General features: G+C 51.5%; 1 protein-coding gene across 1 annotated transcript; it reads right to left on the minus strand.

Annotated features, from left to right (window-relative positions):
- Nucleotides 1–6,307, minus strand: NR2E3 (nuclear receptor subfamily 2 group E member 3; the record flags this gene model as incomplete). Its single annotated transcript, XM_079913179.1, has 8 exons — nucleotides 6,202–6,307; nucleotides 5,523–5,649; nucleotides 5,257–5,360; nucleotides 4,920–5,168; nucleotides 4,626–4,801; nucleotides 3,511–3,757; nucleotides 3,154–3,259; nucleotides 1–133 (listed from the first exon to the last, which is right to left on the minus strand). Exons 1-8 carry the CDS (start codon nucleotides 6,293–6,295, stop codon nucleotides 1–3), a joined length of 1,236 nt encoding a protein of 411 aa, XP_079769305.1. The 5' UTR covers nucleotides 6,296–6,307.
- Nucleotides 6,308–16,881: the final 10,574 nt, after the last annotated feature.

Raw genomic sequence — 16,881 nt, forward strand, 5'->3', positions numbered from 1 at the left:
CTAGTTTTTGAACATATCACAAAGGAGCTTCTCCATTGGAGTATTTCCTATGGTCTTGCGGAAAAAGAGGAGCTCAACACGTTCAGAAGTAATAAACCTCAAAGCCGGTAGGAGCAGGAGCAGTTTCCCAAACCTGAACAGGATAGAGGACACCATCAGTTTGGTTATCAGCTTCTGAGCCCGAGTCCTAGGGACAGTGCCATCCCAGGAGAGGCAGAAGGGGAAGGAGAGGGGAGATGACTGGCGCCCAGGGCGAGTAAGGAGGAGCTTAGAGGAAAGGCCCCATTCACCTACCCCTGACCCACTGTGGCCCTCCTCCAATCTTTAGTTGAGGAGTGTGATGAAAATAGTGAATAAATATCGTTTATTATGTGTAAAGATTATAAAGTGAGAAGTTATATATATATATATATATATATATATATATATATATATATATATATATATATTTTTTTTTTTTTTTTTTGCCCGTTGCAGAGCACAGGCTCCGGACACACAGGCTCAGCAGCCATGGTTCATGGGCCCAGCCGTTCCGCGGCATGTGGGATCTTCCCAGACCGGGACACGAACCCGTGTCCCCTGCATCGGCAGGCGGACTCTCAACCACTGCGCCACCAGGGAAGCCCGAGAAGTTATTTATATTAATAGTACATGTGAATATATTATTAACTGAATATAATGATTATAATTACATGATGATTAATACCATATATATTTGAATAAGAATATAAATTCCTGGGAATTTCCTGGGGGTCAAGTGGTTAGGACTTGGCGCTTTCACTCATGCGGCCTGGGTTCAATCCCTGGTTGGGGAACTAAGATCCCACAAGCCGCGTGGCACGGCCAAAACATATATATATATATACACACACACACACACATATATATATATATATATATATATATATAAATTGCCCTCTGTAAGCCACCTAGGATGATAGAGTAGCTAGCCATTAGTGAAAATGTTCTGCAATCGAAACTTAATTTTTGTGGCTGAGATACTCATCCAGAAAAGGAGTAATTGTAGTTTTAAATAAGAAGCATTTGCCAAGGCAGGGGTCCCCAGTGCTGAGAACGTGGATGGTGAAGCTCCAAGAGACGGGGAGGGGCATTAGACCCTCCTTGGGTGGGAGGACTGACAGCTGGGGTCAGTGCCCAGTGTCAAGGAGGCCACATCAAATTGGGGCAGCTCCACACTCAGCTTCTACCACGGAGGTCTACAGGAAGTCTTTCCACCTCCCAATGACCTACTGAACCTGTTTTTCCAAACCAAGGGCTTTCTTTCTCTTGTAAGAGCCAAGCTGGTGGCACTGAGCAGTCGGGCAACCCTCCCTTCTGCTTTTCTGATCTAATCAGTGTCAGGAAGGAGTAACTATAAAGCCAAGTAGAGAAATTGTTTTTCAAACTGCCAGAAGTGGGTCACAACCAGCCTTTTTAAACAATAAACAATTTAAATAATTTAAACAGAAATATCAGAGTAAATCATTCAAAGTGAGGGCAGGTATTATTTGGGGGAACTTTGTTTCAGGGTCTGTGTGTTATTGGGTTATGATGGAAATTGCATTTCTTCCTGGGTGTTGCAGTTTTTAAAAACTGAAACACGCTGGCTTAGAGAACCCCAAATCACTTGCTCAGCACTCAGTTTCTGCCTGTAGTTGATACTGAACCAACTCCAGTAGGAGTGGCAAAGGAAGTGTTAATCAGAATTTTGAAATTTGACACAAAACCAATATGCCCAGACATCTCTGGGAGCTGAGCCCAACAGAAACCTGGTGAAGGAGGGCCGCTGGTGCCTGAATGTCTGTGATGACTGTTCTTAGGGTGCTGTGTTGAGCCTTAGGGACACGTTCTACCTATGCTCACCAATAGCAGAAATCTTTCTGTGTGATGGGTATAGTCCTTATACCTTTGACTCTTTCTAAAAGAAAATTACCTCTTCTTTAGATGATTTCTCAGATTACAGGGGATTCGAGGGTGCCCGTGTTAGCTTACGTCTTCAGAGAGAACTGCTGGGGGCCCAAGAGAATGCAGAAAATATGGTCTAAAATAGCCAATAGGTGCCTGGAGTCCAAGTGGTCCAATCTTGCTGAAGCTCCGTTGGATCTGCTGGTGCCGGGGCGAGCCGGGCAGTCCCAGAGCACTGGCTCCTGCCCCACTATCGCTGCAATCACAGTCTCAGCTGGCAGCCACTGTCCTCCAAACCCAGCCAGGGCAGGGCTATTGTCCATGCACACGGCTTGTGCAAATGCATCCCTGTCAGATGTCCCGCTGCACCTCCAACAGGCCTCATGTTCCCTCAAAACTCTTTTCCTCCTGACTTTCCTTTTTATTTCTTGACTACCTCGTCTCCCAAATAGCTCTTCTTCCCCTCGTTCCTTATATCCACTCAAGTGCCAAGTCTGACCCATCCCATCTCCCAGTGGCTCCCACATCTGTCATTGCCTTTCCACTCCCAAAGAGCAGAAACTCCACGGCTCCCCTGGATCATGGCAATGTCTGCTTCCCTCCCTGGTTGGATGCTCTGTACTCACTGCCACGCCCCTGCATGAAGCCCAGCTCTGTGTACAACACTCTCCCGCTCAAAAGCCTGCAGTGGCTCCTCTCTGCCTAGCAGATCAGATTTGGCCTTTGGCTGGCCTGCACAGGCTGATGCCAGAGAGCCATTCTGGCTTAGCCTGCCACCTTCTCAGTGGCAGCGATCTCTTATACCTTCCAAACTGGGCTCCTGACCTAAGAACACATGCATATTCGCCTCTCTCTCTCTCCCCACCTTGGTGAATGATGATTTCTCTCCTTATAGACCTTATCCTTCCTCCAAGTCCAGCCCTGCCTCCAGCTCTGCTTGGCACCCCATCTCCCAGTGGGTCTCTGTCTCCTGCAGACACATGCAGCCCTCAAGACCAGCCCTCAACTGCAGCGTGGTCACTGTGCTGGGCACCCCTAGGAGACAGCAAGTTTGCCTTATGCACATTTTGGTCCCTACTCCCGGGCCTGGTGCTGTGCCTGGCACTCAGTAGGTGTCAGCCACGGGCCGGTTGTACTGAGACCCTTGTGCCGTCTAAACAGTGCAGCCCTGAGATGGTGTCAGAGAGGTGGGCAGGGGGATGGCGAGATGAAGGGAGAGATGGGCAGGGAGGCACGTGCGCGGGTCACCTCACAGGCTGGCTGGGATGGTGGGCCTTGCTGTGCTGGCTCAGCATCACCTGGGACTGGTCCTGCAAGGCCTCCACATGCTCAGGATCCTTCAGGCCCCGCGTTTCTGGAGAGAAGCGGCAGCAGTGAGCTTCTCTCTCAGCCCCTCCTCCCCCGTCACAGTCAGCCAGGGCCTCAGGAGGCGTGAGCCCAGCCCTGCAGCCATCCATCCCCTCCTGCCCCCAGGGAAGAAGTCTGCACACATCTGCGTCTATGTGGGGCCATGGAGGGAAAGTGAGAGGCAGAAGGAAGTCACCAGAAGTCCCTTTCTTCACCCCCAACCACTCTCCTCTAAGGCTTGGGCAAAGACTCAGCTACCTGGTTTGAAGAGGACCAGGGCCTTCATGCAGGCGAACTCCGTGGGGTCCACCGCCAGTGCCCGGAACCTTGAAATGGTTTCCTGCAGGATTCGAGTCTCTGCACTGGCCAGTGCCAGCCGGCCCTGAGAGCTGCCACCAGCAGAGGCCTCAGGCGGGGCCAGCAGGGGGCAGCTGTCCAGGGGCAGAGACCACTGGATGGCTCCGAGGAGGAAGAGTTCACTCCATGCCTCTTCCAGCAGGATCACCTGTGCCCAGAGAGAGGGCGAGGGTTATGACTGATACACAGCTCCTCTGGCTCAGCCTGGAACCTCTGCCACCTTCTCGGGTGTCCTAGGAAACGAAGGGCTGGTCCCGGGTGCCCAGAACATTCTGACCTCTGCCTGACATCAACCAGGGCTCCAGAGCTCTGGGACTTGGCACCATCTGGCCCAGATGCCTCAGCGTCAAGATACTCTGTGGGCTCCATCCAAAGCTGCAAGTGGGACACACAGGAAATCCTGGAGCTGTGAGAAGCTGGGTAGCCTCAGGGACTCCCCACCAGCATCCTAAGTTAGGCATCCTCAGCCTGGCTTCTGAGCTGCTTCATCCAAGCCACTGGCTGAGGACTCAGATTCTCAGTGTGCCTCTCTTCCTGGATCTGTCATGACAGGTCCCCTCGCTCATGAGAAGCCCAGAGGGCTGGTCTAGCGGAGAAGAGGCAGGGCTGAAATGCAAGCCCTGAAGTCAGGGGCATTTGTGTTCCAAGGGAGCCCAGGTTTGCCCACTGATGCTGTTTAGGGTGTGCAGACCACCCTGTGACAAACAGAGCATCTGTAGGGCCCGAGGGCTTGTCTAGGAGGAAAGAAGACCCAGAGGGGCACAGACACTGTCTTCAAATCCCTGGTCCCTGTGTGTCCCTGGCCATCACTTTCCCCTGGGTGATGACCCTGACCATCATTGCTGCCCAGAGAGTCAGATCCCTGAGACTGGTGTCCCTGACCATCACTGACTCTGAGGCATGGGTGTCCCCAGCCGTCACCATCCCCAAGCCACATGCACCGCCAATCATCACCTGCACAAGGAGGTATGTGCCCCCAGCCCGGCCGACTCTTGTGAGCCCCCTGACGGGTATACCTGATCCCGGAAGGGCAGGTTGGAGAACACGGGCAGGTTCTTGGCCCACTTGACAGCCATGAAGAGGAGGCGAGCTGACGTCTCATGGATGCTGTCCAGGCCCCAGGGGGAGGAGGAGGAGTATGGGGACGAGGGGAACTCGGGGTCATTGCTGGTGACATCAATATTCTCATCAGCTGTTGGAGGAGGAGGCTGTGCATCAGCCCCTGCTCCGAGGTAGGCGGCAGGGGCTCCTCAGGGGCCCAGGTGTGGGATGAAGGCAGGACCCGGGAGCTCAGCTCTCCTCCCACTTACCATCCTCCGGCTCCAGCTTAGTGCAGGTTTCGGCCGTTATCAGGCTGGCCATGAAGTGGTGGTGGCCTGGAGGTGTGAGGGCCCGGGGCCCCAGGGCTCTGGCTGCAGACACAGGTGTAGGGCCCCGCGGGCTAGGCCCCGCTGGGGTCGGGGGAGCCGCCAGGGGCTCCAGCCAGGGCTCCGTGTCTGACTCCACGCGGTCCATTCGGACCTGGGCGGTGCTTCGTGGCTGGCGCTCATTCTGCACGGCTGGGGAGACAGGGAGGGTTAGGACGCCCCACGGGTCGCACGCCCCCTTCTCTTCCGCCACGCCTCTCCGGGTGGTCTCCCGACTCACCGTCCTGGTTCATGCCCGCCTGCAAGCACTTCTTCAGCCGGCAGGCCTGGCACTGGTTGCGGTGGGCCTTGTCCACCGGGCACATCCCTGCCCCCACCTGGCACCTGTGGGCGGAGGGGAACCCCCCCAGGGAGTCAGGGTCCCGCCCAGGCCCTGGGCCGGGGGTTTCGGACATGTTTGCCACAGCTCCTTCTTCCCTGAATGTCCTCCGTCCCTCCCAGGCCCCTTCAGGGGCTGGAGGGCGGCGGGGCGCTGCCCCGCCTCACCTGTAGATGAGCCGCCGCCTCACGCTCCTCTTGAAGAAGCCGCTGCAGCCGTTGCAGGCGTAGATGCCGTAGTGCTTCCCGCTGCTGCTGTCCCCACACACGCGGCACTGGAGCGAGGGCCCTGCGCCTGAGGGGCAGCCGCGCTGGGTGGGGACTGGCCCAGGGCTGCTCACATCCCCCCTCCCGTCTCCTCAGGGGCCCCTACGCCCTCCTTGCTTCCTCGTCCTCAGCGTCCACCCACCTTTAGACACGCCTGTGTCTCTCCCATCTGGAAGAGTGTCTCGCGTATCACACCCCCTCAGCCCTCCTCCTCCCCCTTCTCTCTCCATGGCCAGTTCTCAACAAGAGGACACTCTCTGCCCCACCTCCCGTTCCCTCTCTCTGCAGGTGGCTTCAGGCTCCTTCATGCAAAAAAGCAATCTTGGCACCACTGCTACGGACCTCTGCTCCCACCCCCTGAGGGCCCTTCTCTCTCCTTTCCTCCCCCATCCGCTCAGCTGTCCTGTCTGATCCCCATGTTTCTAGGATTCTGGGTTTGCCAGCAGGTTCCCTCACACTTGCCCACAGTCCTTGGGGCTCGGTCTGAGTCGCTCCGGCTCCTTTCACGGTCCCTGCAAACCTCTGACCCACACTCCACTCTCCAAGGGTCCAGACCCTCCTACGTCCAGGAAAGCCATACCTGTCAGCTCCTCCCCCAGGCCCCACCTGCCTGGAGACTCCTTCCTGGAGGCAGGCACAGCTGTTGGCGCCGCCGCAGCCATGTTGGAGCTCATGGGCGCTGTCGGCCTGGTCCTGGCTGGTCCCAGCCTTCCTGCCTAAGAGGCCTCAGGATCGCTGAGCCGGGCCCAGCCTCTGCCTCCCTCTCTGATCCTCTGTCTCTCTGTCGGTGCCCCCGTCTCTTGTCTATCTCTACTTCTCCCTCTGTCTCTGTCTCCTTGTCGCTCCTCTCTGTGCTCCTGCCTCCTGGCCCCTCTGTCTAAACTCAGGAGCTGCCCCAACTTCCCCTCAGAGCAGCAGCTCTGGCTTGGGGGGATTTCTCCCGGGGCAGCACTGGAGGCAGCTTATGATCCTCTTAATCTTTACTGTCTCCGCAGGGGATCAACCAGCCACACCTGCAGCATTACCAAGGTGCCCCCGGGAGCCGCTCGGGCCTGCTGCGCCCACACCGGCTCCCAGGATGCTCAGCGTCTCCGGGTCCCTGTGCTCTCAAGCTGATCAAATCGTGGAGGGAGGTGTGGACTCCACTGGCCCCGGGACCGTAGGGGTCTGGGGACAAGTGTGTGGCCGAGATGTGTGTGTGCCTGGGTGTGGCTCCACATACAGGGTGCTCACTGTGGGCACTGCTCTCTGCCCCGGCGCTTCTCACCTAATCCCTTCATAAGGGATGGCTTGGGGCCCAGGATTTGAGGGTCGGGGCACTCCTGGAAGGCTAGCAGCCCCCAGACGCCCAGCACAGAGGCAGCTCCCATCGCATGTGGAAATGGGTCCAAGGTAGGGTCTGAGGCCGCCTTGCAGGTGGGGTCTGGGCCCCCCGTGGAGGGTCTCCTGCAGGACTGGAGGGGGTGAGGACACAGCCCCTGAGCCTGGCTACGGGCTCTCAGGCGGCCTCCCAGCCCTTCCCTGACTTGTCCTCACAGTCCCAGGCAGGCTGGTCCCTTAGTGTCCCCAGATCCAGTCTTCCCAGCTCGAACCCAGTGACGGTTCTGAGCTGGGGAGGTGGGAGGAGGCGTTTGTGTTTCCTTTGACCCCGAGGGTGGTTGGAGACAGCCAAGACAGACCCAAGTTCAAATCCCTGCTCCCTCACAGCCAGCCACACGTCCCTGAGCAAGTGCTTTAACCCGTCTGAGCTTCAGTCTCCAGTAAAAAGGGGTGACAGAAGTACCTGCCTTGGAGGGTAGCTGGGGAAGCTAAGTCAGATGATCCTCAAAGCATTCCAGGGCCTGGCACTTAGCACTTAGTAGGCATGTAATAAATGATGGGGGCTGTTATTCTGATTGCCTCTCAGGGCTGTGGAGAAGATCCCAGAGGAAGCCTTGGCAAACAGCCATTCCTTTCCCGACCCCTTGGCCCCCATCCCCATTCCCACCCCACGCCCAGGCCGCCGCAGAAAGGCCCATGTTGGTCTGGAGGGGACCACACATCCTCAGCAGAACTGGGCTCACCTCTGGGTGAGCCTGGGGCAGGGCTTGGCCCAGCCTTAGAGCCTGAGGGAGAGGAGGGACAGTGTGAAACTTCTGGAAGGAATCATGGAGTTAAGGGGACAGAGGGGGCGGTGCAGCGCCCTTCTGTAAGTGGGGTTAACCCTCCCTGTGACAGAGAAGCACTACTGGGGATTTGGAAAGTCAGCTTGAGGGGCTTTGCAGGGTAATCCGCTTTCTGGGGCCTCAGAAGATCGAGGCCACTGAGCTGAGGCCCCTCACCTGGGCTTCTCTGCCTCTGTCCTCGCCCTCACCACTCTGCTGATGGGCAGGCCCTCGGGACCTTCCATGGCCAAGGTGTCTTGCTCCAGCTAACCTCCAAATCCAAGGGCGTCTCCTTGAACTCGATTGACCCATCCCTCCTTCCCGAAGCTCATCTCTTCCATTCTTCTGGAACTATCTTAACTGTCTTCCTCCCGCTCTGAACTCCTGAGCACCTCCAGGGCCCCAGCAGACCTTTCCACTCTCCCCGCTTGGGTAAACTTGCACACCTTTGCGGCTTCCACGACCACTTCACATCAGATCCTTGCCTCCGTCTCTGCCCCGAGCTTCCACCCACAGATACCCCCGGACCAACTCCACACGCCCCCAACCAACCCATCCCCAACTTCTCCGCAAAGAGATGCTCCCTGAAGCCCCGGGATTGAGAGACAGCCTGGGGCACCCTGTGCGGTAGGAAAGTGCCCAAGGCTGAGCTGACGGCCTCTAGTCCTGGAAGCCTGGGCTGAGGGGGATCCGCTGGCAGAGGAGCTAAGAGGGAAAATCGGGATGGCGTGGGTCATGGGAGCAAAGGCTGGGGGAGGATTCAAGGATGGAGGCATCCACCAGGTCAAGTGTCCTTTGAGGTCGTTTGTATCCCCAATAATAAGGATGAGAAAGTAAGCAAGAAGAGTGCTTCCACAAATGCTGGCAATATATCCAAGCCTCACAGCATCCCTATAAAGAGTTATCATTATTACCCTCAACTCACAGATCAGGAAATTGAGTCTCAGAGAGGTTAAGCAATTCCCTTCAGGCCACACAGCTACAGAGTGGTGGAGGAGGTTGGGGATGGAGATGGGGGTTTCAAACTTGTGTCTGATTCCCAGACTCCCGCTTTGTACCACGGTGCACTCCAAGAAGAGTCTGAGCAGTCGCTCTGCTAGGCTTTAGCAACAGGAGGTAGCTGGCGCCTTTGGCCAGAGTCATTCCACACGAAGGGACAGCAGATGGCCCTGGGTTGGTGGTGCTGGTGGGGAGGACCTGGAAGCAGAGCCCTGGGCTGAGAGTAGAAGGAGACAGAGCTAAGGGGTTTGTAGGAAGGGTGACACTGAAGAAAGTTTTATTTTTTATTTATTTATTTTTTTCCTGTGGAGGGAGATATTAAAAGAAAAATATTTGAGAACCGAAGTTCCTTTTATAATGGGAGACACAGAGGAGAAAGAGGCAGGGGGAGAGAGAGTAAAGCTGGAGACGGGGTGTGAATCGAATACTGGATCCCTGAAGCAAGCCTGGGGGGTACAGGGCAGAGGTAGAGGGATGGCTTTGGCCTGGAGAGGGGTCGCTGGGAAGGAATGAGAGAACCCAGGGCTTAGGGCAGGCTCCGGGTCAGCGGACCTCCTCTCGGATCCTGGTTTTACATCTTCCTGGCTGTGTGAGCAAATGATTCTGCCTCTCTCTTTGTCTCCTCTCTAAACTATGTAGGCTAGTGCCCCCGGGGGGGGGGGGGGGTTGTGGTGGGATCAGAGGAGGTGACACCGCAGGCGTTAGCACAGTCCAAGGTGAGAGGGAGCCGGGCCGGAAGGCAGAGGCTGGGGGGAACACCTTGCACAGGTGAGGTCTGAAGCAGCCACGCTGGGGAAGGGACTCAGGGAGGGACTCTGGGGGAAGCTCTGAGTCCCAGCTGAGAATAAAGACGGTGACAGTCTGGGCAGGTATAGGATTTTCCTTGGAGCCCCCAGCAGGGTGGCAGAGGCTGGGAGGAGGAGGTGGACACCAGGATTGCTCCAAGGCTCGGTTCCTCTGAGCAAGTGCATGGGAAGGACCGCGGAAGGAGTTCAAGGCATGGGGAGGAGGTTTCGAGGGGAGAGCTGAGTGAGGAAGCGGAGAAGGAGGGGACTTCTTTCCCCTGGAGGGTCTTTTCTCTGCTGTTCTCCATCTGAGCTGCCCTGCCCCTCCTGCTCTCCCTGCACAATTAATCCCATCCTTCAAGGCCTGTTCAGGGCTCACCTCCTCCAGGTAGTCTGCCCCGACTGCTCTCTTTCTAGAGGCACCTCCAGGGCCAGATATTGTCCTTAATGTTGACCTCATGCCAGGTCAACTTTCTCTCCTCAGTCAGTGGGAGATTCCAAGGTCAGGTTCAGGTTTCAGGCCAGCTGGGCACGTGGATCACAAGACACTTAACGGACAGAAGTCCATTTTTAACTTGTCCTTCTTTTCCTGGTATTCTGGAGTGGGTATAGAATAAAAAATAAATAAATCCATTAGAATAAAAGACACTGACAGTGTTTGACCTGCTTGTTCTTACACTGTTGGTTTTGACTTTATTATGTTGGCTCTCTATGTCATTGCTGGCTCTCCAGCCGAGCTCCTTTCTCATCCTGGCCCTCGGTTCTCTGGCAGTTCAGGCCCAGCCAGAGCTGTGACCGTGCTGGGGAAAAAGATGACAGCCCAGCCGGGCCGGGGGACGGGGTGGGGGGGACCGGGGGACGGGGGGGGGGGCGGTCTCTCCCGATCTGTGACCACCAGCTGCTGGGGCAGACACCAAAGGATTACTCAGCCCAAAGCCTTGAATCTGCTGACAAAGCCGCCAGAGGCCACCTTATCACTAATACAATTATTCCCCCAGGGGACAGGTCAGCAACTTCCTTCTGACTCCCTGGAAGTCTGGGACCAGGTGGAGGGGGGCTGGGGGGCGGGTGCGGGTGGGGAGATGGGTTCACGATGAAGCCTGCAGAACTGACTTCCCTCCGGACCTTGAAGACCCTACCAGGTAAAGCCGCCTGCTCCAGCCTGTCTGGGGCCTGTCATCCCTGGTGTCATCAGGTTCCAGACCTCAGAGAAGCACTGGGCTCCACCATCGGGGGGAGACAGTGGTTCCTGGGATGACCCAGCTGCCGGTCGGCCTGCTTAGGCTGGGTGGTGTGGCTGTCATTGTGGCAGCCACGGGCTTCTGGTTTGGGGCAAACCTTGTTCAGAGCATGTGGGAACATGTCTTTTGGGATTTCTTTAAAATTCTCTTTTTTCCCCATCCGAGGGTCTTCGCTATCTCTGAGAAAGGATAGCTAGTGACGAGGGCATGGGCTCTGGAGCTCAGGACCCAGCAATTCCACTTCTAGGAAACTCTCTCACAAAGATTTAATTATATGGCTGTTCTCTGTAGTGATTTTAGTAAAACATCCATCTGCAGACAACTGGGTAAATAAAGTATGCTCCATCCCTACAGTGGAATGCTATGCAGCCATTGCTCCCAAGTTCATTTCCAGGGAAATGCGACCACAGTATTTCAACCTCAATCCAGCTGCAAAACAGCACGCAAAGTTTGATTTCATGTGTCTCAGAGGAATTTCTGGCCACAGATCACGGGACTCTTTTTCTCCTCGGCAGGACCTGAAGTACTTAATAGTTTCTTTTTCTAGAGCAGTGAGTGGAAGGTTCAGGACTCCAAGGGGCCGACACCAGCAGGAAAGTTTCTCAACAAAGCCTCTTTATCTCCTCTTCAAGATAACACTTAGAAATAATCAGATATTCCCTGCGCAGTTTCCCAGCTCTTGGCTGCTGAAGTCTCTCTCCTAGAATCGTTTCAAAGGTCTGAGAGGAACAGGAGAGGCTCCCAGCCCCATCCGAGGATAAGTAGGCAAAAGGCAGGCCGTGCAGGACACATCCGATCTGCTGCTGCATGCTGGGGACCTGTGGGGAGACTCCCCTCCTCCATGGCCCTCCATGTCGTGATGACTGACAGTGAACGACGTCTGTTTTGTTTTGTTGGGTTTTTTTTGCCGTACGCGGGCCTCTCACTGCTGTGGCCTCTCCCGTTGCAGAGCACAGGCTCCGGATACGCAGGCTCAGCGGCCATGGCTTACGGGCCCAGCCGCTCCGTGGCATGTGGGATCTTCCCAGACCGGGGCACAAACCCGTGTCCCCTGCATCGGCAGGCGAACTCTCAACCACTGCGCCACCAGAGAAGCCCACGACGTCTGTTTTAACCTCTCCTTCTCCCCGGTGCTCGGAGAGGTGGGCTTCTCCACCCTTTAGCAGAGCTACGACCAGCAGAAATTCTCACCACACTCAGAAAATTTTGTTTCCTTTGAATGTTTAATAGTGAACATGTGTTACCATTTAATCAGGCTAAAGCAAAGGTCTTTTCAGTTTTTAAAAAAGAGCTAATTTGAAGTAAATATTACCAATAATAATAATAATCAGAGGAAATATTTATGAAGAAATGGTTCTGTGTTTCAATGTGTGTGAATGAAAAGCTTCTCATGTTCTGGGTTTCTCTCCCACGTTACCCAAGGGGAAGGCCCAAATCTCTTGCAGCGGCTCAGGCCGGGCCTTGGCTAATCAGAACAGCTGCAGCCGCAGAGATGGAGGCCTGGTCCTGGACGCGCCCCTTCCTTTTGCTGCGCCTGGTGTCAACCCTTTAGTGCTGGACCCCGGGAAGCTCTGCAGATCAGGGAGGGGCTGGGGCAGTGAGGGCCGGCTGGGACGGGAGCTCTTTGAAAACCAGTAAGGAGGTATGTTAAGTTCAACTACAGGCACAACCATACCAGTGTATTCTAGCTGGCTGACCCTCCGGGTTATAATATTTATTATCTCCTAGAAATGAAACAACCTAAAAGCAGGGTTTTCCTCTTTCTGACTTACTTCACTCTGTATGATGGACTTGAGGACACAGGGAGGGGTAAGGGAAGCTGGGACGAAGTGAGAGAGTGGCATGGACATATATACACTACCAAATGCAAAATAGATAGCTAGTGGGAAGCAGCCACATAGCACAGGGAGATCAGCTCGGTGCTCTGTGACCACCTAGAGGGGTGGGATAGGGAGGGTGGGAGGGAGATGCAAGAGGGAGGGGATATGGGGATATATGTATACATATAGCTGATTCACTTTGTTATACAGCAGAAACTAACACACCATTGTAAAGCAATTACACTCCAATAAAGATGTTAAAAAAAAAAAAGCAGGGTTTTTCAACTTGGGCACGGCTGACATTTTTTTAAATTTATTTTTTTAATTTCTTTATTGGAGTATAATTGCTTTACAATGGTGTGTTAGTTTCTGCTGTATAACAAAGTGAATCAGTTATATGTATACATATTTTCCCAGATATGGCTGACATTTTGAGCCAGATAATTCTTTGTCATGGAGGCTGTCCTGTGCACTGTAGGATGTTCAGCAGCTTCCCTGGCCTCTACCCACTAGATGCCAGTGGCATCCCCTTCTTTCCAATGGTGACAACCAAAAATGTCTTCAGACATTGTCAAATGTCCCCTTGAGGGGCAGACTTGCCCTTGGTGGAGAACCACTGGCCTGAGCCGTGTTATTTCCTGCTTTCCTGGAGACAGGTCACCAATCTGTTTTCACAGATGCAGGAAGCACTTCCCATGACAGATGTCCTGGAGGCGCCCCAGGCCATCAGGCATGTAACATTATCTCCGGTGTCAGTGTCGTGTGTATACAGACTCAGGAACTGTCTGCGAGGATGCTCAAACTCGGCAGTTTTCTCTGAAGGAGAATTTGACTCTTTTATTTGCTTTATATTTTTCTGTGTTGTTTGAATGTTTAATAATGAACATGTGTCATAATTGTAATTAAGATAAAGTTTTTTTGTGTCTTTTTTAAAAAAGATGAGCTAATTTGAAATAAATACGACCTCGAATGATAATAATAATTGGAAATATTTGCTTAAGAAACTGTTACATGCCGGACACAGTTCTATGTGTTTATATGCATGAATTCTCTTAATCCTCACAACACTATCAGATAGACATTATCATTATTATCCTCCTTTCACAGAGAGGTTTAGTGACTTCCCCAAAGTCACACAGCTAGTAGGAGACAGAGCTGGGATTCAAACCCAGGCAGATAAGCTGGTTATTTTAGGAGAATGTATCTGCCCAAGGGTAGGGAGAAAAAAAAATGGGAATACCGTATTAAAATATCACCTTCATACGTTTAATAAAGAAAATCTCCTCCAGACACATTCTGTCTCCAGGTAGATTAAAAGCATAAAGCAGATATTCTAGGCTATGGAAAGTGACTTTGAGTTGGCATTTCTTTTCTCAGTTTTTCTACAAAATGCAGATTCTTAGACTCAAGCTACAATATCACTTATAGAGAAAAGTGAAACGATTACTCTGTAGGAACCTTTGTTTTCTATGTTTGCTTTTAAGGGAAGGGCTCTGGTGCTGCACCATGTATGACTGGGAATTACCTATAGGTGTGAGTGTGTGTGTGTGTGCGCGCGCGTGTGTGTGTGCGTGGTGAGAATCTGTCTCGTGACTGTGGAGGGCTAACTGAGATGTCGCCACAAAGACTCCAGCTCTGCCTGTGTCTACTGCAGTTTTTTCTTGAAGATCCAGACAATATCCTGACAACTGCGTGGGCGTAAAGAAATTGCCCAAATTGAACTGTTTAGATGAGCAATGTTCACATGTCACATTTGGCCTACTTTCCTTCCTGACTTCTGCTATTGAAGTTAGCTATGTTTAATGACATTCCTTATTAGCTCCATTTATTAATTTAGTGAAGACAGTAAATTAAGGTAGCAAAAATCCAGTGCCTCTCCACAGAGATGGAGGATATGTTTTTTAGGATGACATTTTAGAAAATGCATATACTCAAAGCAATTCTCCCTAAGGTGAATGGTACAGGAAGGGTCCCGGCGTGGACTGGCTGCTGCCCATCTTTTCAGCCTGGGCTGCAATCTTGCCCCGGCTCCATGCTCTGGCCACAAAGGTCTCCTGCATCCCTGAGTACAGCAAACTCCTCCCCAGAACGCGGGCTTCACATATGCTGTTCCTGCTCCGTTATCTTCAAAGGGGTTTGAAAGACCTGTTCTTTAATGGAGTTTCTTACACAGACACTACACCATGATATGAGATGTCATTTACTACACCATGATATGAGATGTCGTTTTCAGTCACCAGGCATTGGAAATAGCTAAATATATTTTTTTCAGTTAATAAATTATGACACATTTCCCAGATGGCTACTTTTTCTGCCACTGAAAGGGGATTATATGGAAAAATGTTCTGATGAAATAGCAAGGTACAAAATACTACAAACACTATGGTATTTGTATACAAAACCAAAACTAATTCTGTTAAGTCAGAGGCATTCTGGTTGATATATATGAAATTAAATTTAATATATTTAATAAAAATTATTTTTATTTAATAAAAGTAAATAATGTTATTTAATAGAATTATTAAATTATAAAATGTTTATTAAAATATATTTAATGGAAAAATAGTCTTTAAAATAAATTAGCATTATGATTTTACTGATCTCATATTGTTATACTGTTTCTTCAGCATAAAGAATGGTCAATTCTTTATTTATTTATTTACCTAGTTACTTATTTATTTAATAATCTCCATCCAATGGTAACTTTTAAGTCTGTTGACCTATTATTTTACTCCCAGACACAATCTTAAGGTGAGACTCCCGAATAAGACATTGAAATTTAAAATAAGGATTCTGGAGTTCCGAAATTATTTTGAAAATAAAATGTTTACAGACAAATACACACATTTATAATACATTAAGTAATTGTTTTTAATTTGGTTTGTTCTGAAAATGGTATTGTGGTTATGTTTAATAAAAGACAATCTTTATAACTGTTAGAATCATATTCTGAGGTATTTACCAGAGAAGTGATTCAATGTCTTGGATTTGCTTATTAAAGATTCCAGCAAAAAAACCCAAAAACCGGAAGTTTGTACTCTTTGACTAACATCTCCCCTTTTCCTTCACCCCCAAGCCCCTGGAAAGCACCATTTTACTCTCTGTTTCTACAAGTTTGGCTTTTTAGCTTCCACGTATAAGTGATATCCGGCAGTATCTTCCTTTCTCTGATTTCTCTCACTTGGGATACCCACTGTTGGCTTACCAACAGGATTGCCCCAGGATCCTCCTCCCCTAGCCACCTCTTCCTCACACCTCAGGACTAGGCCCCAATGTCTCCCCTCAGGTCAGAACGCTATCATTTCTCCCCACATCCCAGTTATGATCAGAAGCTATCTTATTCACCTCTTTGTTTCATTGTTATTGCCCGTCTCCAACTACAACCAGGAGACGGCTGAGATCGGAAATCTCCATCTCGTGGAAAGGATTGACACAGAGAAGGAGCCTGATAATTATTTATTGAACCACTGACTGAATGGGTAAAAGAAAGCTTCCCCTCATTCCCCAGCAGAATTTGCTGCTCTTTCCTCACGCCCCGCCCTCTGCTCTTGCCTCCAATAGAATCATCTCACTGCTTCAGACTGCTCTGCTCACGTGCCAGAGCCTGGCCCAGGGCCTGGTGTGGAGCAAGCCCACATGCATTCCTGCTGCCCTCACACCCACGGCCAGTGTGGCCACTGATTCTGTCATAGGAGGTTTAAACCATTTACTTGCAGTTGAAAACAAGTCAACCTAGAGATCCTCTGGGGAGAAGTAAAAATGAAGAGTTGTGGATAATCGTGATAGAAAGAGAATGTGCTTTAATAAAAGGGTTTTATCCGGCCAGAGTAGAAAACTGTTCAAATAATAAACTACCTCAGGATGGAATGCTATTTTCCTAGGGATCTTTCCCAGGTTTCTACAGTAATGTTTCCACATTGATTTACCAGGGGAGCAGCCCCTGATATAAGAAAACGTTTTTCAAAGTTTGCTGAGGAAAGGGGCTGGCAGGGGTAGCCCATCTCCACTTCAACCAGAACACCTCTGTGTTTGTCTGTTTTATAATTGGTAGGATTTTGTTTGAAGAAAGATTTCCTCTTCCAAAAAAGTGACAAGAGGATTGCAGGACTATCAGGTAAGGTGCTTAATAGCTGTGTGACCTTGGCTGAGCCTCATAACCTCTCTGGGCTGTTACAGTAAAAAAATAATGGAGCCAAGAAACCTTACCTGTGTGGAGGCAGGGGACTGAATTAGAGGACCTCTCAAGTTCTCTCCCAGATCTTCGATCCATG

This window comes from Stenella coeruleoalba (assembly GCF_951394435.1).
Source record: "Stenella coeruleoalba genome assembly, chromosome: 2".
Classification (NCBI taxonomy): domain Eukaryota; kingdom Metazoa; phylum Chordata; class Mammalia; order Artiodactyla; family Delphinidae; genus Stenella; species Stenella coeruleoalba.